This window comes from Capricornis sumatraensis, chromosome 9 (genome assembly GCF_032405125.1).
Source record: "Capricornis sumatraensis isolate serow.1 chromosome 9, serow.2, whole genome shotgun sequence".
NCBI classification, from domain to species: Eukaryota; Metazoa; Chordata; class Mammalia; order Artiodactyla; family Bovidae; genus Capricornis; species Capricornis sumatraensis.
Window position 1 is genome coordinate 72,813,582 of NC_091077.1, and position 22,713 is coordinate 72,836,294.

The 22,713-nt window shown below is 37.3% G+C and overlaps 1 protein-coding gene across 1 annotated transcript; it reads left to right on the forward strand.

The window, feature by feature from the left end:
• Positions 1-4,918: 4,918 nt before the first annotated feature.
• On the forward strand, positions 4,919-21,059 carry GABRA6 (gamma-aminobutyric acid type A receptor subunit alpha6). Its single transcript, XM_068979774.1, has 9 exons — positions 4,919-4,956; positions 5,154-5,272; positions 5,855-5,922; positions 7,863-8,083; positions 8,169-8,251; positions 8,559-8,702; positions 9,107-9,259; positions 10,503-10,762; positions 20,784-21,059. The coding sequence occupies exons 1-9, from the start codon at positions 4,919-4,921 to the stop codon at positions 21,057-21,059; spliced, it is 1,362 nt and encodes a 453-aa protein (XP_068835875.1).
• Positions 21,060-22,713: the final 1,654 nt, after the last annotated feature.

The following is a 22,713-nucleotide window of genomic DNA, read 5'->3' on the forward strand; positions in this document are numbered from 1 at the left end:
ACATTTTACCACCAAGATCCTCTTTAAACATTCTCCGCCTCACTTCATTCCAGAAATACTCCATACCTGATTCTTTGAACCCAAATATTCATTCAAAGTCTCTATTGAACAGTTCTTATTTAGGATGTACCCAGATAACCTCAAGATTTTGCTAAATGTTCTTAGGTATTCTTAGAGACCATGTAATTTCCTCATGAAACAAACATTCATAAACCCATTTGTGGTATTCCAGGCCATAAGAACACTTTCATTAACAAAAAAAGAAAAATTTTTTTCTTCTATGGTACTCCATTCCATCTTTGGATAAATATGATAGAAGTTGGTCTTGTAATAGAACTGAAACTTATATTTCCTTGGATTCTGTCCCCCAGCATTAGTTTGTCCCTTCTTGCTTTTGATTTAGACAAACTGGTTTTAAATTGCAATTCTGCATTTACTAGTTGTGCGAGATTGAACAAGTTAAGTACTTACTGATCTACAAAATGACTCACTTAGAGGCAGCTCATAGATTCTTGTGTTAGCAGTGACTAAATTGGAGTATGTGGAGTTCTTAACATAATTCTTGGCACATGGTAAATGTTAAATATTTGGTAGCTATTATTAATAGTATGTTAATTTCCACTTGGGCTTCCCTAGTAGCTCAACTGGTAAAGAATCTACCTGCAATTCATGAGAGCCTGGTTCAATTTCTGGGCTGGGAAGATCCCCTGGAGAAGGGATAGACTGTGCTGTGCTTGCTTAGTCACCCAGTCATGTCCAACTCCTTGCGACAACATGGACTGTAGTCGGCCAGGCTCCTCTATCCATGGGGATTCTCCAGGCCAGAGTACTGGAATGAGTTGCCATGCCCTTCTCCAGGGGAATCCTCCCAACCCAGGGATGGAAGCCAGGTCTCCCGCCATGCAGGTGTGTTCTTTACCATCCTAGCCGCCAGGGAAGCCCAGGGATAGGCTACCCACTCCTGTATTCTGGGGTTTCCCTGGTGGCTCAGACAGTTAAAAAAAAGTCTGCCTGCAATGTGGGAAACCTGGGTTCAATCCCTGGGTTGGAAAGATCCCTTGAAGGTGGGCTTGGCAACCCACTGAAGTATTCTTGCCTAGAGAATCCCCATGGACAGAGGAGCCTGATGGGCCACAGTCCATGGGGTCACAAAGAGTTGGACATGACTGAGCGACTAAGCACAAGTTCCACTTACAGTCTTAAATTGCATTTATTGACTGACTGACTGGCTTTCCATAACAGTTTCTAAAACAAACAGGGAAAATATTTCAAGTCCTCTAGTATTAGGTGTGAATTAGTTATACAAACACTGAAATCCTTTGGTTCAAGTTCCTCAACATAAGAACATTAATGCTCAAATAATAAAGTTACTTGTTGAAGTTATTATTTGACAAAAAAAGAGCTACTGGGTTTCTGAGTCTCAATTCTATTTTTTTTTTTAAGCCCAGTGGAGATTTGCAGTGAGAAAATACAATCATGTTTTATTCAAGAGACAATTCCATACTGATCTTGAAGATTTTGATTGTTTCTATTTACTTAGGTATAAATGCCTTCCCTGGTGGCTCAGATGGTAAAGTGTCTGCCTACAATGCAAGAGACCCGGGTTCAATCCCTGGGGAGGGAAGATCTCCTGGAGAAGGAAATGGCAACCCACTCCAGTATTCTTGCCTGGAAAATCCCATGGATGGTGGAACCTGGTAGGCTACACCCCGTGGGGTTGCAAAGAGTTGGACACGACTGAGCAACTTCACAAACAATGTATAAATGCATAAATATATGTATTGGTTCTTTTTTATCATGGAAAGTAATATTTAGCATCTGGTGCCAAGTTTGCTTTTTCTGTGCAATAACCCCCTCCAATCATCTCTGAGTCTTTGATTAATTTCATGCACACAAACCCGGGGTGCCAGGAGTTCAAAGTTTAGGACAAAGAAGGGAGATAGATTTTTTCACATTGTCCTTTTGCAAAGTGCAGCATATTAATAACAGTATTATTGGAGAGGATGGTAGTTGTAGGCTTTCTAGTGGAGAGGAAAAGCAAAGCAAGCCAGTGGTCATCCAAGGTGATTTAAAAACATATTTAGGAAAAACAGCTGTGAAATAGATAGGTGTGAGACAAATGTTCTCTAATTTCCCAGAAGAAAGTAATTCACTAAATAGGGGGAATTCCTAAATGCTTGGTTTGCATAGACAGAATTACCATGCATTTCTCAAAATAATTTCTCAAAGAGTCATGTTTTTGAACTCCTTTATGGCTAGTTCCATAGGAAAATAATAACTGTAATCAAATAACAATGTTGTTATTAGAGCTTGTCTGCCCATTCTGACAGGGATGTGTGAAGAGGTGACTTCCTTCTGTAGTCACCAACACATAAATCAGATCAACAGAATTATAGAATTTGAGTCCCTTAGGTCCAGCACATTCATTTAAAGGTGAGATTTGCAAAGTGAGATGGCTAAGATTACATACTCTTATTATCCTTCCAGATTTAGGAATTTTTTTTCCTATTTAGAGTAGAAAATGGATTTCTTCTCCTTCATGAAACTACTAATTAAAACTCTTCAGAAAATAGAATCAAATATGTTAATCTCTTTAGAGATAAATATAATAATAACTATTTCTTTTTTCAATAAATACTTTTCAGGAGGAAAACATGCCTATTCAAAAAGAATATGTATATAAATGTAACATCTCACCAATGATCATCTTTTTAACACATGAAAAAAAAGATCAGTCTAGACATCTCACTAAGGTTGCTGCTGCTGCTGCTGCTAAGTCACTTCAGTCGTGTCCAACTCTGTGCGACCCCATGGATGGTAGCCCACCAGGCTCCCCCGTCCCTGAGATTCTCCAGGCAAGAGCACTGGAGTGGGTTGCCATTGCCTTCTCCAATGCATGAAAGTGAAAAGTGAAAGTGAAGACGCTCAGTCGTGTCTGACTCTTAGCGACCCCATGGACTGCAGCCTACCAGGCTCCTCCATCCATGGGATTTTCCAGGCAAGTGTACTGGAGTGGGGTGCCATTGCTTTCTCCTTGAGGGTGATACAAATCAGAGATGGATAGTAAACAAAATGATGGGTAAAAATGATACAAAGTTGCAGGGGTAAATGTAGAGTCCTGTGATGAATAAAAACAATACATTGTAGTAAAAATGATCAAAGAATTATTTAATAGCATCAGATACTTAGGATTTAGTGCAATCAATGGAATTGAAAATGCTATGGTGATTAGTTGTATTATGTTTAAAATAAAGTGAAAAGAATAAGAAGAAATACAAAAACCAGGTTCTGTAATCAATAAAAAATGATTTTTGGAGTCTTAGCTTAAATTAGAGAGGACACGATAGATATCTTTGTTTATGTGATTGCTATGTAGTTTGCTCTGAAATAATATTATTTTGTGTAGCTTCAAAGGTGAGAACTAGGACCAGGGTGCAGATTTCAACCCAACACAAGTAAAGCAAAGTGAGAAATCAGATGCTGAATACCACTTGCCAGGGATGCTGGAGGGAATTCAGGTTCTTGATGAGTAACTAGAAAATTCCATGTAACAGATTCAGTAATTTAAAAAAAAAAATCATAAGAAATTTTGGAGTTTTCCTGTTTCTATTGTTGTCATTGTTTTGTTTATAGCTAATTTCTTGAAATGTTTCTCAAATTATTTATGTCACGTCTTCAGAAATAATGCTTATGACTGTGCTATATAGCTTCAAGTTACCATCACTTGTGTAGAATTTAGGTGCTGAAAATACAGACTGTGAACTAGGTAGATAGGGGGTGGATCTGGCAGGAGGATAGTGAAGAAGACATTTGCTTCTGGCTCTTATGTTCCTGAATTATATATATATGTGTATATATATATATATATATGCATATATATATATATATATATACACACACACACATTCACAATACTTTATTATTTTTATTTAAAGATTAAAATCATAAGGCTTAAAGAGACTTCTATTACTCCAACTTTCCCAGACTAGGGGGAGAATTCTGTTCCTTGGTTTCAAACATTCCACTTTTGACCTATGACAAGCCTAATACTGCCAGCAACATCATCATCGACCATGTTTATGGATACTTTATTCTTATAGCATTTCTACATGGAGATCTTAGTAAGCTCTTTCCAGATATTGTCTCTTACAGGCAGCATTGGACTTTATAACTTTGCTCGAGATGCCATACATTTCACAAGAAGGATCAGCAAAGTACTTGCAAAAAAAAAAAAAAAAAACAGAACACTAATCCAACAGCAAGATAGTCAGGAGTTGTTCTGATGTGTTCTAAATGCTTTTTCAAAGAAGAATGAGAACCAGTATTTAAATAGAGAAGAAAGGGGTAGCTGATGCTATAAAGCTGGTGAAATCAGAAAGAGCATCCAAGAAGACTTCAATATTGTTAGACTTTTTAAGCAGTGAGAGCTATGTAGAAATCCTTCTGTGAACCATAGAAATAATAAATGCTGAGCCCATTGGAACATAATCTCAATCAGCAAGATGCCACTGTTGTCCAGATTTCCTCACAGGGCCCTGCTAAGTCCATGCCAAAACTAGCAGTGAATTTCTCCCTTCTAATCTCCCCTAATGCCTTATTTGATTATTGTCACTGCTCTCTGACCATGCACTGTCCCTCCAGACTCTCATTCCCCAACTGAGTCAGTCAGAGGAGGATAAATGTCCACTGGGACATACTCTAAGACCCCAAACCACCTTGTTCCACGTGAAAGAACAGAACGGAGAGTGAAGAGATCAGGGAACCCTCCACGTTTAGCTGGAAACCTTTTCATCTTCACCTACTGGATTACTGGCTGGACACAAGAAGGGCTATGAGTGGTCCTGGAGAGCGCTCTAGTTAACTGGAAAAGGGGAGCTGGCAGGAGGAGGGCGAGCCGGGCATCTCAGTGCACCGCAGGATGGTGTCGCCTCTGCCCTGTCTGTACATTGTTCTCTGGTAAGACTTTGTTTTCTGACTTTTCCTTTTAGCTCCAAGGAAAGGGCAAGCATACATCCACTGGGTGACTTCTATGCCAAATCATAGAAGCAACCTGGATGGCATGGCTCATCTGTATGGTGGGGTAGACGAGGCTGGAATGAACAGCCTATTTTCTCTGAGGCTGGGAGGGAGGATCATTGACTGTTTACTCACAGGGTAGAAAATGCTCTAGGGAAACTTGAAGATGAAGGAAACTTCTATTCCAAAAACATCAGTCGGATCCTGGACAACTTGCTTGAAGGCTACGACAATCGTCTGCGACCGGGATTTGGAGGTAAGAGGCAAAGTCCTTCCTAGACTCTCTGTGGCATACGTGCCCTTCTTCCCCCTTAGTGCCAGTCCAAGGCCCAGAGGCCTCAGGATAGCAGAGTGGGAAGTTGCAGGGCACTGGGGTTGGGGCGGGGGGCCATCCAGTCTCTGTCCCTCCCTCAATTCCTGACCTTATATGTGAGTCATTTGAACTCTCTAAGCCTCCACTTTCTCAACAGTGGCGGGGTGTATAAACAGTGCTTGTCTCATAGGGTGTGTGAATGTAAATGAGATTCTTCATATAAAACACATTTTTAAGTATTTGTCCCATTAAAGCTATCACTAAACATTAATTATTACTGTAGTTGTTAGAATACTAACCCAGTTTTCTTTCATTCCTTAAACTTTGCAATTTGGCTGGGATAAATTCAAAACAATGCAACTAATTTGAGTTTTTAAGAGCTGAAAAACCAAAGGACACTTGCTACTAGAATTACTTTGGGATGGGTTGTAGATTCTGGCTGAGAGAAGGGACTTTGCGAAATGGTCGTTCCGTTCAATCCCCTTAACGTCATTGATGATAAATGTCCCTTTGGGCTAATTTCAGGTGCTGTCACTGAAGTCAAAACAGACATTTACGTGACAAGTTTTGGGCCCGTGTCAGACGTGGAGATGGTGAGTGAGCTGAGTGAGGAGAGTAATTTTGCTTAAAGGAGGAACGGACTGAGTCCCAGAATGAATGATAATGGACATTGTTAACAAACTTGGCCCCAGATCTAAAAGCAATATATGCGCTCATGCTGGGAAGGAATGGCCGTTAGAGCAGATTATTGGCCAAATCTCCTTCACATTTCACTAAAGGCTCTGCTTGAACATGAATCTGAGGAGACTTTTAAGATGATGATATCCTCTCTTCTGTTCACATATCAAGTGCCGATTCTTCCTTACAAAGAGAAGATTCTCCCCCATTTTTATGAAGTTTTAGGAAATTTATGGAGGAGGAAAAAAATAGCAAAGATGGAATGCCATGTAAGAGTATATTGAGAAGATCTATTAAACATAAAACGTGGCTGTTTTGGCAGTGCACCATTCTCAGTACATGTTATTAGACCAGTAAAGGGAGTCCTTTGGAAAGACTAACACAGTCCACCTTTTATGTTTGCAAATGGACCAGTAGGTGTTCTGGGAACTCTGTTCCAGGTACAGATGGCTGTAGGATTCGTAAGAGGGTATTTATAGTAAGTGGCAGGGAAAAACTGAACCAGTTTTTTACAACAAAGTGTATCATGATATTCTTTCATGTTTCTCCGGGAGTGTGCCCCCCAAAAATAAAATATAAATATGAAAACTGAAGAAAAACATAACTCTTGAAAGTGGTGCATTAAATGTACTAGGGGGATGTAATTCTAGATTAACAGCTATTAGAGACTTTCATTTTCTGCTTTTTGAGCTGAGAATATAAGCAGAAAAGAAAGGAATAGAAATGTAAAAAGGGGGAAAGGAGTAAAAAGGGGAAGAGAAAGGAAAGGAGAGAAGAGTAAAAAGAAAATAACAAGGAAGAGGGGCAGAGACCAAGGAGCACTTTAGGAGGTAAATGTCTTAAGAGTTGAGAAAAAAGAGTCAGCATTTCTTCAGAATCCTCAACAATTTAACTATCAATTTTTTTTCATTTGAGTATGACTCACACCAAGAATAAATAATCACAACTATATTCTACTGTAGCATTGAAATCTGGGGACACTTAGAACTTTATTTTATGCGTGTGTCTCTTTTTTAAGTGTATTTATACAAGAGAGGCTTGTTAAAGCCTGGATCACCATTATATGGATATACTGTATGTCAAATCATATTTTTAAAATATAATCACCACTTGCAGTAATGGGTCTCATAAAGGAACATATAAAGGATACAAAGCAATTCTTGGCAATATTTTGACATAATTATAAGTTGCTATTTATCATTGACTTTAGCAAAGGCCTTTATCATAATACTTAAGTTCTTAATGTTATTTTATAAAAGCCACAAATTAAAACATAATTTTGATTATGCATGCTTAAATGAGGCTCTGTTTGAGTAATCATGGTAATATTTGCTTTTATGTTCTCTGAGAACTATATAAAATAATTATGATGTGCAGACAAAGTATGCTTATCAAGTAAAGTTTCTCTATCCTTGGAACTGTACTAAGTGGCACTGTGTTGCTCAGATATATTTTTGAAGGTAAACAAGTTGCTAAGAGGAATGATATTACTAATTGATGGTAGGAAGGCCGAAACAAAACCTAGATTAAATCTTATATTTTATTCTAAATTAAATAAGGAGAAATCAGGAGGTCAGTAGATAGAGACATGGATTACCGATAGAAAAAAGGAAGAATGTTGAAGGTGAAGGTGAAGAAGGGAGGTTTATACAATATCAACACGATCGTCTATAATAGTATTACAATCTTACAGTGTGAAAAATAATAATTCACTGGTTATAGTTCTCCTGATGGGCTATTGTCATAAAAAGTTGCTTTATTTCTTAAATTTTAGTATTGAGTATGTAGGCTAGTGAATAAACTATTCTTAATGATCCATCTACCCAGCATGCGTGAATATCTTACTTTCTCTTAGGAGTACACGATGGACGTTTTTTTCCGCCAGACTTGGACAGATGAGAGGTTGAAGTTTGGGGGGCCAACTGAGATTTTGAGTTTGAATAACCTGATGGTCAGTAAAATCTGGACACCTGACACTTTTTTCAGGAATGGCAAAAAATCAATTGCTCACAACATGACAACTCCTAATAAACTCTTCAGAATAATGCAGAATGGAACCATTCTATACACCATGAGGTGAGGCTTCCTCAGTTCTTTGTCCTCTGCTCAAAGGATTTGTCCATCATACTGACTCAGAACCATTTCTTTCAATGTTCCTTAGGCTTACCATCAACGCTGACTGTCCTATGAAACTGGTCAACTTTCCTATGGATGGGCATGCTTGTCCACTCAAATTTGGCAGTTGTAAGTGACAAAATACTTCTGAGAGTTAAATAATGTATTCAAAATACATAATTATTTGGTTTTAGTCAGGCTGGAAAACAAAAGAGAATTACTACTCTGATATTCTCTGTATAATTCTTGGAATTAACTTACTTAATCATGTCTGTCAATCTTATATATAGAGGTTTTGGTCACCAGGATTAAAGAAAAATATATTTTTTTTAATTTATGCTTGTATTTTCTTTTCATAATGGACAAGATTTGCTTTGAAAGAAAAAAACAAACACACAACTAGCCAGATTTACTGCAATTTGTTTAAAAAATTCAGATGCTTACCCCAAAAGTGAAATCATATATACATGGAAAAAAGGACCACTTTACTCAGTGGAAGTCCCAGAAGAATCCTCAAGCCTTCTTCAGTATGATCTGATTGGACAAACAGTATCTAGTGAGACAATTAAATCTAACACAGGTAAGAATTTAACCAACATGTGAATAGAATCCTACAAGGTGACTCCAGTGCACATTTTCAAAATATCTATTTGTTTTTCCTCTGCATTAGCCATTCTCAGCATAACTTGCAGCTTTAAAGTGATGAGTAGCTTTAAGATGGATTTTGCAACCATGTGCATATATAAAGATTTGTATAGCCTTGGAGTTAGTAGTTTTGTATGTATGCGACACAAAGAACTCCACAGAAAACAATGAGCTGGTGTCTTTATCATCTGCTGATCGACTAACTTTGTAATGCATTGAAAAATGTCTTTGGTATTTTCTTCCTATACATCTTAATTTAAGGATCTGTAAGATTTATTTCTAACTGCACATTTTTGCACAGTCAACAGCGATAATACTGACATACCTGTCTTCCAACAGGTGAATACGTAATAATGACAGTTTATTTCCATTTGCAAAGGAAGATGGGCTACTTCATGATACAGATCTACACTCCTTGCATTATGACAGTCATTCTTTCCCAGGTGTCTTTCTGGATTAATAAGGAGTCTGTTCCAGCCAGAACTGTCTTTGGTACGCTTCACTCTCTGGGCTCCACTGTCTATCATCCTCCAGCTCACATTGCTTGCATATTTTAAGGGGAATATTCATACCAGTGAACTTTTGCAGTCCACAAAGTAAATAAACTCCTATCTCATTCAGACGCATGTTTCATATGAAGTAACCTTCACCTTATCACAATTTGTGTGGTGAATCAACAAAAGATTTGTCTCAGCAAGAATTCCCACTGGTTTCCTATGACTTTCACGTGCCCTATTTTGGAGAATTTATCTCAATTTGCTTTTTCATAACTAGAAAAAGTAGAAAATTTAAAATGACATGTAATTCAATGAAAATAAAAGTTAAGATATTGAACCCATGAATACAGAAAATATATCTCCCTTTCATTAGGGAGGATCATAAAAAAATTTGCCATTTTTTAGGTCTTCAGTTCAGTTCAGTTCAGTCACTCAGTTGTGTCCAACTCTTTACGACCCCATGAATCGCAGTTAAATATCACCAGTTTCCTATTGTTCAGCCTAAATATTTAGTTACATTTATGCTATATAGAATCACTAACAGTGTGATGGAACAAAATGAAATAAGAAAAAGAGCTGTAACAGAAAATATCTTATGTAACAAAACCCAATTTTTTCCTCAGCTTTCATGATTATAAGTTTAGTAGTTCATAGGGAAGACCTGAGTTTAACTGAAATCTCAGATGAATTTTGACCTTTTAATTTACCATACTAAAACATATCTCTTTCTGCAAATTATAAAAGAATATATATATGATGCTAACCATCTTTGGATTATATAAATCCTCCAAGACAGAAAACCTCTGCAAGATGAGTGATGAAATTATTTTCTCATGATTAAATATTTTATCTTAAAACCAATCTAGAAATTAAAATATTGTGAAATCTAATTTTATATTTACCATCTATACAAATACTTATTAATATGATGAAATTTTATATCAGCAATAAATACGATCAGAAGTTCAAGATTGTATTACTCATGTACTAATAATTTACTATTACATTATTATTGTTAAACTAAATCACTTCAAAAAATAACTTTTTGAGCAACTACAATGTATGCAAGGTATTGAAGGATACAAAAATATGAATGCCTATGATAATAATTGTGAACAATTAAAAATAAATAACAAAAATTACATTTGTAACTGAAATCTTCTCCAACAAGTTCCCATTTGAGCCTGCTATTCAATTGCAAATGCTAATACTGCATTTCTTATTCTGTCTCGTTTTAGGAATCACCACTGTTTTAACCATGACCACTTTAAGCATCAGTGCCCGGCACTCCTTGCCAAAAGTGTCTTATGCAACTGCCATGGATTGGTTCATAGCTGTTTGCTTTGCTTTCGTCTTCTCTGCTCTTATTGAGTTTGCTGCTGTCAACTACTTTACCAATCTTCAGACACAAAAGGCCAAAAGGAAGGTGCAGATTGCAGCCTCACCCCCAGTGACAATAGCAAAAGCGACTGAACCCCTGGAAGCTGAGATTGTTTTGGTAATTGTTTACTTTTCTAATGTTACCCACACTGCATAGGAAAAGGCAGCCCGAATAGTTATTGCAAACAAGTAGACAGTCCCAAAATAATATTTGTAATACAGTTACGTAACTTTGGTTCCAAGGTCAACTTCTCCAACCTCACAGGAAAAAGCCAAGCAACAATCCTCATTTATCTTTGCTCTTAACTTTTGGTATTCCTCTTTCATCATCCTCACTAGTACTGGCAGATTCCAAGTGCTCAGAGGAGATGAGAAAATTCTCAGCCTTTAGGTGCTTCCTTTGAACGGGTTCCCATATACCAACCAGGGAGAATAACGTTCTCCCATATACCAACCAGGGAGAAAAAAAACATTCCTAATGAGGCTCCAGAGTCTGAAGGAAACCAACAGGGACTCCTATGAGCAATTTTTGTTAGAAATCCGCTTGTTGCTTTAATCCAGAGGGGCAAGATGTGTATATTAGATTCTGTGAATGCTGAGTCATAAGCTAAGTTTTTGATTCACATGAAAACATTCTCATGTTCACATTCATGGTATATGTATATAATATGCATATTTTATGCATATTAATTTTTGCAAAGACTTAATCAGTGAAAAATACCTATAAAATTAAGTTTAGATTTGTGGTGACTAAATGCTGGTCCCCAAAGCATTTTTTAATAAAAAATAAATGATAGCATTAATAATTCAAGGGTCATAAATGTGCCCTCAAATTTCAATTATGTATATGAATAAATTCTCACAATTAAATTGCATGTACTTCTTAAAAAAGGATTGTAGAACTGATTGACAATTATACATTTTTACTTCAATTCAAACTCTAAACTGTAGGTCTTGAAAAAAGAGCAAAATCAAGTAATGCAGACAATTTGAATTGGAAATATGTTTATAATTGTTCAATTCTCATGAATATTTCCAAATCACAAAACCAGTTAATCTTTGCTTAAATTTTACAGTAAGAATTATAACACTATATGTATTTTATTTTCCAAATACTGAGCTATTTATTGGCTTTAAAAGATGATTTTTATTGAAACTTTTCTCTTTGATAAACTAAGAAACTTGTTTGAGAATTTGCATTTTCTCCAAAGGATAAGATCAGTCCATGGTAAGTAGCAATTAATCATTTAAAGAGTTTTTCCTTAAATTAGACCTCATTAAAAAAGAGGTCTGCCATCCAGTGATCCAGTCAAATTACACTTGAAAATAAAAAACAGAGGCTCGGAGAAGGGAAACATTAATCACTCAGAAAAACTAAGAATTGATTCCAAAAATCCTAATATTCACAGCTATATGCCCTAACCTCCCAGCACTTTCTCAGAGACCGACTATGAAAGAGTACATACCACTGGGTAAAAAGTAAATAAATAAATAAATAAATAAACAAAAATAAAAATAAAAAACCTTTTCTGAATGTAGGTAAGGTGATTTCCAAAATTCTTTATTTAATGATGTTTGGGTAGCAGTAGTGGTAAAGAAACCACCTGCCAATGCAGGAGACTCCAGAGATGTGGGTTTGATCCCTTGGCTGGGAAGATCCCCTGGAGGAGCAAGTGGCACCCCACTCAAGTATTCTTCCTTGGGAAATCTTATGGACAGAGGAGCCTGGCAGGCTACAGTCCATGAAGTTGCGAAGAATTGGACATGATTGAGCATGCACACATCCCCACACATGTGTTTTCAAAGGTCACAAAAATATAAATTTACAACAAAAATATGTTAGTCTGAAGACCTAGTTCAAATGAGTTGAAAATTATATTTTTCACAAAAGATAAATTTAAGTATTTTTGAGAATTTTGTTTGTGATTATGTTACAAAACCTTGTGATTATGTTACAACCTGTCTGTACTTATATAGACACATAATTATTATATTGCCCAAAGGTCATATATTAACATATATCTAGAAAGGAAGAAGAACTGATATTTATCAAAAACCATTTAACAGTGTCTTATTTGACAAGTATAGTAAAAATAAAAGGAGAAATTCAAGAGAAAAAGAGAAGAAGAGTGATTTTGAATATAGTCATTGATCTGATATCGAGACAAAAGGAAAGACCAACTTCCTTACTTCAACTTTTTAAAAATATGGATTACTGAGAAGGATATGATTTCAAATCCTTGGAGAAAGAGTTATCATTCCCTGCATCTATTATTTTAAAAGTATAATTTATTAATAAGATGGAATTTAAGATCTCAGGTCTTCATATAGACTATCTTCTAATAGTTCTAATATACTAACATATAATTAGCCTGTCCTTTGGAACCTGTATATAAAAATTGCATTCAAATCATCTCAAAGTACTTTTTTCCTTGCAAGTTGACTTTTTTTTCCTATGAAAAATTATATTTCTAAACCTGGCTCCATTTATAATATTTCAAGGCAATGAAAAGGAGACTTCTGTTTCTGAAAGGCTAAATCAAAGTATAAAAATAAAAACCAAAAGTAACCAAACCTAACAATATAAACCTTGTAAGCATCAAGAAATAAATACAGATGATTGCTTAGAACATGTACATTTTATTTCTTTATGTCAAAACTTGGCAATTGCCTTTTATAATATAGAGGAACAAACATAAATTACATATTTGGAATTTATATAGCACAATGGTATATTATGATTACAAGGTCATTTTTTCTTTCAAATACCATGACATTTAAAAATGCCTATTCAGTTGTAATCAAAATAACATTATTTGGGTAAGTTGGACATTGAAATAGCAAACCAATATGGCAAAGTTGAAATGAGATTAAGTGCTTGGATATTTCATGTGATTCTAAATTGTATGTTTTAAAGTGCACATTGTTTTTCACAGGAAACTGGTTAGAGTGAATGTGAAAACTTGATCACTTTGAATTTGACCTTGAAGTTTATAATAATGATAAAGAAATTCAGACATTAAAAATCTAGTACTCATATCTGAAGAGACTAAATCTAAATCTTCAGAAGTGTTCTACAGATTAATAATCTTTCTGTTTTTAAGGCATTTGGAAGTGGAGACTTTATATTTTTAGATTTTGAGAAGAAATTGTCCAGTGCTTCTTTCCCGCTTATATGGTATCTTTCCATATTGTTTTTATATGGTATGCTATTCAGCCATTAGAAAGTACTCCTGTATTTATGTTTCAGAACGTATTATTTGTCTAGGGTGTACTTATTTTGTAGATAAGACTGAGTTTAGACTCTGATCTCTTTTGGAATGTTTCCCTAGTATTCTTTTTATTTTAAACATCTAAGTCCTCACCACCAAGCTCTTAAGAACGAATCCTCTGCACCACTGCTCAACACATCCAGTGTGACTTCCCTTTTTCATGCAAGGTGTGATGTTTTTCACAAATTATCTATAAGTTGACCAAAATTTAATTAGTTGAGAGAATAACTGTGTTTATACTGATTACACAGTTTATTTTTTGTCACCTGACACCAATTTATTGAGTACCTATGTGTTAAAATGATTCATACCATAAGCATTTGTTAAGTGCCTTTACATGCAGACCTTCTGTAGAACACTGAGAATTGATTAGTAAGCAACATCGATAGAGCCTCTTCTGTGATGGAACTGCCCATCAAGCAGGAAGAGAGGGAGATCAAGGAGCCCTGACAATGCGCTGTGATAAAGGTTGTGGTTATAGATGTATAGTAGGCTGAAGAAGGACCATGCAAGAGTATTCACTCAGTCTAGAGGGGGTGATTCTGGAGGAAGTGGTGCCGATGTTGGGAACAGAAAGATGAGCCTGGCCCTGATCTAGAGACACTAAGTCAGTTATTAGCAACTTGGGCACAGAGAGGGAAGTAAGACATGTTGTCCTTTCTGTACTCTTTTCAAGGCTGAAACATCTGCTGGGCCATAACCATGTTGCCCTTCACCTGTGTAGAGAAATATGAAGCACAGATTTACCTCCCGTGTCCCTAACATTGCTGAGATTTCTTTGAGTACTATCATTACTCCAAAGAACTAGCAATTGAATTAAGGCCATCAGAGACTCTGAGCACCAGGAAGATCATGACGCCTCTTTCCCATAGTAGCACCATCATACGACTTATAGAGAGGGTGGGGTGGGTCAGATGAGAAGTGTAGGCAGTTAGCTCTTTCCCTATACCTTCCATCAAATCCCCACCCAGTATTCCTTTCAGGACCCTCCAAACATTTCAGTGTGGTATTCAGACATGTCTCTAGCACCACTGACCTACCCGATTGCTACCAATAAGCTGCTTCTCTGTAGATATTCTGGAATTGTCTCTGCTCCCAGAGTTTGTTTTCTCCATCATTAATAATACTATCCTTTAAAAAATTGCCAAATACTAAATGTTTTCAAAAATATGTTCTCTTGTTTTTGGTGCCCCGGTTAAAAGCAGATGCTTTGTTTGCCCTAGAGTAATGCAGTCCTGGTTGGAACATCTCCCCTAGGAGGTAACCCATTGCTCCCGCCTCTTTAATATGTTAGACTCACTGAATATGGTATCAAAATTGCTCTTAGTACTTCCCAAATGCCTTATCCTTATACCAAATAACTGACTGTCACAACGTCCAGTGTGACTCCAAGTACCTTTGCAATATGGCGTTACCTAAAACAAAGCCATGCTCTAAAAATACCAAAGGCAGGATGGCACTGAGCAGCAGGGGAGCCCTGGAAAAATTCAAAACCACAGGTGTTCCACTCAAAAGAGTGACAGCCCCAAGCTGAGCCCTCATCTGGACTCTGACAAAAGCCTATTTTACCATCAACTGAAGCTGCTGAGCTTACAGTAGGGCAGGCAGAATCTGATGCAAACCTGTAGCTTGAATGGCTTGCAAAATTGGCTTTCTTTTCATTTCAGAAACTCAATGTGATTCTTCTAAATTTTAGATGTCCAGTCTCTATACTGCCGATTTCTCATTATCCAGGAACTGATTATCCAGCGTGTGGGTTATTCACCTCTCTGGCATTTCCTTGAGAAGCTTGTATTCGTTGACTGCTAGAAACCTCCCAGGTGGCACTAGTGGTAAAAAACCTGCCCGCCAATGCAGGAGACATAAGAGATGTGGGTTCAGTCCCTGGATCAGGAAGATCCCCTGGAGGAGGGCACGACAACCCACTCCAGAGTTCTTGCCTGGAGATCCCCACGGACAGAGAAGCCTGGCAGGCTACAGTCCATAGGGTCACAAAGAGCTGGACATGACTGAAGTGACTTAGCACAGAAAACCCCCAGCCATCGCTATACAATGAGGCAGTGTAATTCTAAACCAGTGATGCTCAATGGTGGCTGTCCCGAGAGGACGTATGTCATGCTACAAGGATAGTTTTGATTGTCAAAACTCTGAGGATGGGGGTGCTACAGGTATCTTATGGATAGAGGACAAGGATGCTACTCAAGACCCCATGATGTACAGGACAGTCCCCACAACTAAGAAGTATCAATATGTCAGTAACTTTGTGGCTGAGAAACGACCATGCCCTAAACCCTAAAGCTGATGGGAAGGGAAAAGAGTATTTATTAAGATTATGTTCTTAGCAGTGGTCCCCAACATTTTTGGCACCAGGAATCGATTTCATGGAAGATAATTTTTTCCATGAACAGGATTGGGGGATGGTTTTGGAAAGATTTAAGCACATTGCATTCAATGTGCACTTTATTTCTAATCTATTGCTGCCTCTCATCTGACAGGGGTCCCCAAGCTCTCTGTGGCCCAGAGCTTGGGGACCCCTGCTTTTAGGCATCTAAGAGGGATTGAATTCAGGTGCTACCACTTATCACTTGTGTCAGCTTCCTGCTTATACCTTCACTAGCTCATCTCTAAAACAAAATATTATTACATTAGAGACTCTAGGAATAAGCAGAATAATGCAGGCAGAGTGCCAAGTAGTGCTTGTAAATGGTAAGTGCTTAGATATGGTACCTATGTGCATGCCTGTGTGCTAAGTTGCTTCAGTTCTGTCCAACTCTTTGTGACCCTTTGGACTGCAGCCCACCAGGATCCTCTGTCCATGGGGATTCTCCAGGCAAGAATACTGGAGTGAGTTGCTATGCCCTCCTCCAGGGTATCTTCCTGATGCAGGAATCAAACCCATGTCTCTTACATCTCCTACACTGGCAGGCAAGTTCTTTACCACTAGTGCCACCTGGGAAGCATGGTACTTAATATAATGTAATATAAACAATATGCTAAAATATAAAACAATCATGAATATTTTGTTCCCTTCTCTTTGTCTGAAAACTCTTATAAATCTCAGGAAATGTTTAGATTTTCATTCATTTATTGATTTAGCATATGCTTATGAAGCATTCACTGTGTTCTATGCACTGGCTAGGTAGTTTGGAGTACTTACACATGAAAATAATATGCCCTCTACCATTAAGAGAGATTTCTACATTAAGGAGATTTCAAGTCAGGAAGGGGGATGAAGCACAACAGAAGTAATGTTTACAGGGAAGATATGATAGCAAGAAGAACTGTAACAGCTAAGTAGGCAGGAAGCATATGATAAAGAGACATTTTTTTTTCTCGAGTTCTTAAAGAAAGGGAAAAAATCCTTACAGATGAAATGATTATTGTCTCTAACTTTAAAGATGGAAACTTTAAGCTTAGGGAGAATCTATGACTCCTTTGCCATGTGTAAAGTCATACAGCAGATAAGCAGTAAATGTGGGATTGCAGACTAGGGCTTTCTGACTCTGTTGCCCTCTAACTCCTAAGCAACACTCCATAGAGACTGCCTAGGGAAGAAGATGAGGAAAAGAAGGATCCTATCATAGGAGATGTTTAATTCCAAGCTAATGCTATTATGCATAAATTTTTCATGCATTAGGTCTCGAACGATCTTGCTTAACTCTGAACAAGGGCTATTTGGCAATTCTCATTAAGTCATTTGTGACACTGTGACATGCCAAGAGATTGACAAATAACTTCTCCCCACATCTCCAAAAGAGAAAGGGAGATAAAACAATACATTATATATTTATGCTGGATTATAATTTATACTTTTCCATCTCAATGAACTTGTTCATGCCTGCCCTCTTTCTCTCTTAAAAAGAAAGAAACATAGGTGACAGACAGACAATGCATGCTATTAAAAATCAAGACAGGTTTAGAAAGAAGATCTGCTCTAAAGACTTGCCCTCTTTATTCTCCATTAAGATACTTAGAAAATTTATTAGAGTAAGATACTTTAATGTTCTGTATATCTGGAAGGAGGAGAACTCTTTTTAAAGGATTAAATAGTGACACATTTTTCTTTTTCAGGTGAAGAACATTTTGATAACATATATAATAGTTGAAAATTCAAATTAGAATTTGGGAAACATGATAGAAAGCTTTTGCCAACAATGCTATGCTTATCTTCTAAGACAGGCATGTTGAGACTGGAATACCACTACACTGGTCCTATCCACACACTATCGGTGACCCTAGGCACAGTTGTCCTCAGTTGTCAGTTTTTTCAGTTGTTTAACAGTTTATTTGTAAATCAGACTAATACACAAGACGGCTGTGCACAATGCCAGATATTATACCCATATATCAATATCTAGATTGAAAATTGTATATTACAGATGTAGGCACTGAAAAAGAAACAATAATCAATGAGGGCATGAGAAAAGAAAGGAGGCTCCAGTAAGAAAGTGAAGCTTAAAATTGACTTTGAGGAATGAATAGTGAGTGACAGTGGTTTATAAAGCAAAGAATCAAAGAAGGTTGCCACATATTTTTGATAGAAAATGTCACTTATTTCCTATTCAAGATAGGTAGACTGGGCAATCTTCTATTCTAAACTCTCTTCTACCTCCAACACCTTTGATTTATTTACTTCTGTCCACCGTGCCTAGCCCAATATCTGGTCAACAGATAACAGGTAAACATATTCTTTGCTTGAAATTCACCATGGTCAAGTCAAATCAGACTTTACAGTGATTTATTCTTGCTTTTGGTAAAGAAACAGGGTTTACTATGGCCCCCCAAAGCACAGTGGGCTTGAATTCTCTATGATGACTATTACTATTTAGATGTTCAGCAACATCCACGACAAATCAAAAGCAAAATTCAGGAGGAGAGGGAGAAGAGGTTCTCGGGGTTGTTGTTTTCCCAGAGTCCAAGTGTCACCGCATCGGTGGGCTGTTCCGGTCCTGCGGTTCCACCGGCACCGGGGAGGCGGCCGCCTCATGCTGTTGCCATGGGGCTGCTGTCTAAAGCCATGGGAGTCTGTCCATGTGAATAACACACCCTGCCGGGCAGCAAAGTGGTGATTTTGCTGCCAGAGAGGAAACAAGGCAGTTTTACAAGAGCAGGGATAATGTACAGCATGTGTGTGAAGGCAGGGACTCAGCAAGGACAACCTAGGCACAAGGAGAGTGATTATTACAGGCTGTAGATAAGAAAGAGTAGGAATCAGAAGTCCCCCTAGTCTCCACCCTTTTGAAAGGTGTCTAAAGCAAACAGAGTCTCTGAAGCAAGCTCGATACTATAGAGTAAAGAAGATGCTGGGATATAGCAAGCACTGAGATTAACCAGGCTGGTTTATTACTGGCTGTGAAAGGGTGGATGAAGCAGTTCCCATATCTAGATCTCAGCCTCTCATCTGTTACTTAATGCACCGAATATCCCTTTCAAGACTAGGATTGGTTGTCCTCTGATTTCAGTGGAACAGAAAAGCTAATGATAGAAAAGAACATATAATAATTCTGAGGTTAGTAAATGTATCATTTTTGGTAACTTAAGATGGAAGGAGACAGTAGAGAAATTCTGAATAGGAAGCAGAAAGCTCACAATACAGAACTCTGGACCGAGAGGCAGTCACATTTCAAGGGAAAAATAGTAAGGGTATTTCTACTTTGTGCCTGGCTTTTGATGTACATGAGCAATTAAAAATTTTTATGCTATTGTTCATACCTCAGTTGGTTCAGATTTATGAATGTGTGAAGATTAGGCTGTAGGCTGGGAACATGTCTAGAAGAATGCTCTCATTTAACTGAGCTATTATTTTACAGTATTGACTAATTGCCCACATACTGCAAAATGAAATTCCCTATCATCGTGACATTCCCTCTCGTTGCCTATACACATTGCCATATAGGTTTATGCATAAATGGGGTGGTGAGAGGATAAACTCTTATAACCTGGCTTATCTCTTCCTAATAGTACAATACTCAACACAGTTCCTGGGACATGGATCATGCTTGGCATCAATTGCTGATGTATTAAATTATAGGATATTAATTGCAATTTGCTCAGTCATGTATGACTCTTTGAGACTCCGTGGACTATATAGTCCATGGAATTCTCCAGGCAAGAATACTGGAGTGGGTAGCCTATCCCTTCTCCAGGGGATCTTCCTGACTCAGGAATCCAACCAGGGTCTGCTGAATTACAGGCAGGTTCTTTACCAACTGAGCTATCATCAGTGGCTGTTAGTAAATCAATGTTTTTAGAATTTGTTTTACCACTTTCTTGGAGAAGTAGCACTATCAAATATTATTAAGAATTTGATGACACTGCCCTGGTGATCCAGTGGTTGGGACTTTGCCTACCAATTCATTGCAGGCGCAGGGGGTGCAGGTTCAACCCCTAATCAGGAAGCTAAGATCCCTCATGCCTCATGGCCAAAAAATCTAAACATAAAACAGCAGCGATAGTATAACAAATTCAATAAAGACTTTAAAAATGGTCTACTTCAAACAAAGAAAAAAAAATTGCTGGTACTTTAATTTATATGATAGAAAGAAAGAGAAAGAAAGCGAAGTTGCTCAGTTGTGTCTGACTCTTTGTGACCCCATGGACTGTAGCCTTCCAGGCTCCTCCATCCATAAGATTTTCCAGGCAAGAGTACTGGAGTGGGTTGCCATTTCCTTCTCCAGGGGATCTTCCTGACCCAGGGATTGAACCCCGGTCTCCCACATTGCAGGCAGACTCTTTACCATCTGAGCCACAGGGAAGCTCAACTTATATAATAAAGTGTCAGCAAACATGTGTCAATGATGATAAAATGAATGAGTAATGTCTGTTCCTTTACCTAAGCAGAATATATATGTATATTTTCCTCTACAGCATCCTGATTCCAAGTACCATCTGAAGAAAAGAATCACATCTCTGACATTGCCAATAGTTCCATCCCCTGAGGCCAGCAAAGTCCTCGCAAGAGCTCCCATCTTACAGTCAACACCTGTAACCCCCCCACCCCTCTCTCCAACCTTTGGAGGTACCAGTAAAATAGACCAGTATTCTCGGATTCTCTTCCCAGTTGCATTTGCAGGATTCAACCTTGTATATTGGATAGTTTATCTATCCAAAGATACAATGGAAGTGAGCAACAGTGTGGAATAGCTTGCAGCCATAATAACCTGTATTCAGTAAGTTCTTGTTTTCTGAATTTTTAAAAATAGCAATGAGACTTGTACAGATGCTTTTCTGAACATGAAATCAAAATTGACATCTCCAACATATAACTTTGAGTAAGCCTGTATGGGCAGAAAAGCAATAATATTACTCTTCACAATTGGAAGGTGAAGGTTGCTAAAGAATATGACTTTTCTGTACATTAGAGAAAATTTTATAAAAGGATACAATGGATTCAGGATGAATTTGTCAATCTTTGTCCTTCATTGTTCAATATTTTAATTGTCACTGTGAATAACATTTGCCACAAAGCAGATAAAATAAGAAATGCTGACACTTCTAAAGGTTGCCTTAAAATGTATTTATTTTGGCTTAGTTCTGAAGAGAACAAATATAAATAGTCTAAATATTTATCAGTAGGTTAATACCAGCATGTTGGAGGCCTTTATGCTAGTAAAATGGCTTTCAGGGCACTGTAAAGCCTGCATTGAGCTTAGCCATTTGTTTTAAACCTTGCTGTGCTATTTTACGTCAGTAAAGTATGTTGTTTTTATACATATGAATTATACATAGATCATAAACTATATATGCATTGTATATAGCTTCAGCTGGACTGCAGTACATGTTGTATCTCATTAAGTTCTTCTTTTAAAATAATATGTTCATCATAATTCCATGAAGTGGTAGAAGGCTTGTATATTATGACTGTTCTTATATCTCATATTCTTTATCTTTCTAAGTGTATCACTAAACAAAACAATAATAAACATGGTTCTCTGGATCTGTTTGATAAAGCTCCGAAGAGTTGCCTCAAGTATGGGGAAGTGAAGTGGTTACCTCCCCAGTGTTAGTGTCCCTCGGGATTCTGAGAGGTAGAAAATATGAGTAGCAGACTCGGTCATCCAGTTCTAAAAGAAAATGAGTTTGTATTCCAGTAGTCAGTCCTTCATCTCTTTTCTGCTCATTCAACACGCTTTCTGTTATAAGATAAATAGGGTCTGAATGGTGACTATAGTTGGTAACATTGTATAGTACAATTGAACTTTGCTTAGAGAGTAGAAATTAAATGTTTTCATCAAAAAAAGTAAATACATGAGATGATGGATATGTTAATTAACTTGAAAGAGGAAATCATTTCACAATGTATACATATATTAAATCATCCCATTGTACACTTTAATTATCTTACAACTTTATTTATCAATTGTACCTCAATCAAGCTGAAAAAAAAATGAATGAGACTATTTTTATCCCTTTCTATTTCAGCTCCTCCTGATGCTAACTCTACCCATATTTCTCCCACACAGAATGATGTTAGGGAAACAGGAACTAGAAGCAGGAGAAAGCATGTGGTATGGTTTGTGCAGATAATAAATTCCTCACTAACCATAGCTGGGTCTTAAAAATCACTGAGATCAGCCAGACCTCTGAACCCAGAAAGAAATGTTCTGGAATTACTACTCATGCCTTTTACCAGGAAAATACCAAAAAAAAAAAAAATTCTATGGTCAAACAAATTAAAGTTTAATTGAAATAGCTTTACTGAGGGTGAGGAAGCTAATCTCCACCTAACTTCCCTATCAATTAGCTCCATGACCAAATCTCTTAGACTCTGGGAGATGTAGTTCTATAGGATGAGGGG

What these genes read in the sequence shown, in the direction of transcription:
- GABRA6 (XM_068979774.1), top strand. Translation starts at nt 4,919, where the DNA reads ATGGTGTCGCCTCTGCCCTGTCTGTACATTGTTCTCTG. An exon ending in ACCATTCTATACACCATGAG is followed by an intron (nt 8,084 to 8,168) that starts GTGAGGCTTCCT and finishes AATGTTCCTTAG; the next exon opens with GCTTACCATCAACGCTGACT. An exon ending in TCCACTCAAATTTGGCAGTT is followed by an intron (nt 8,252 to 8,558) that starts GTAAGTGACAAA and finishes TAAAAAATTCAG; the next exon opens with ATGCTTACCCCAAAAGTGAA.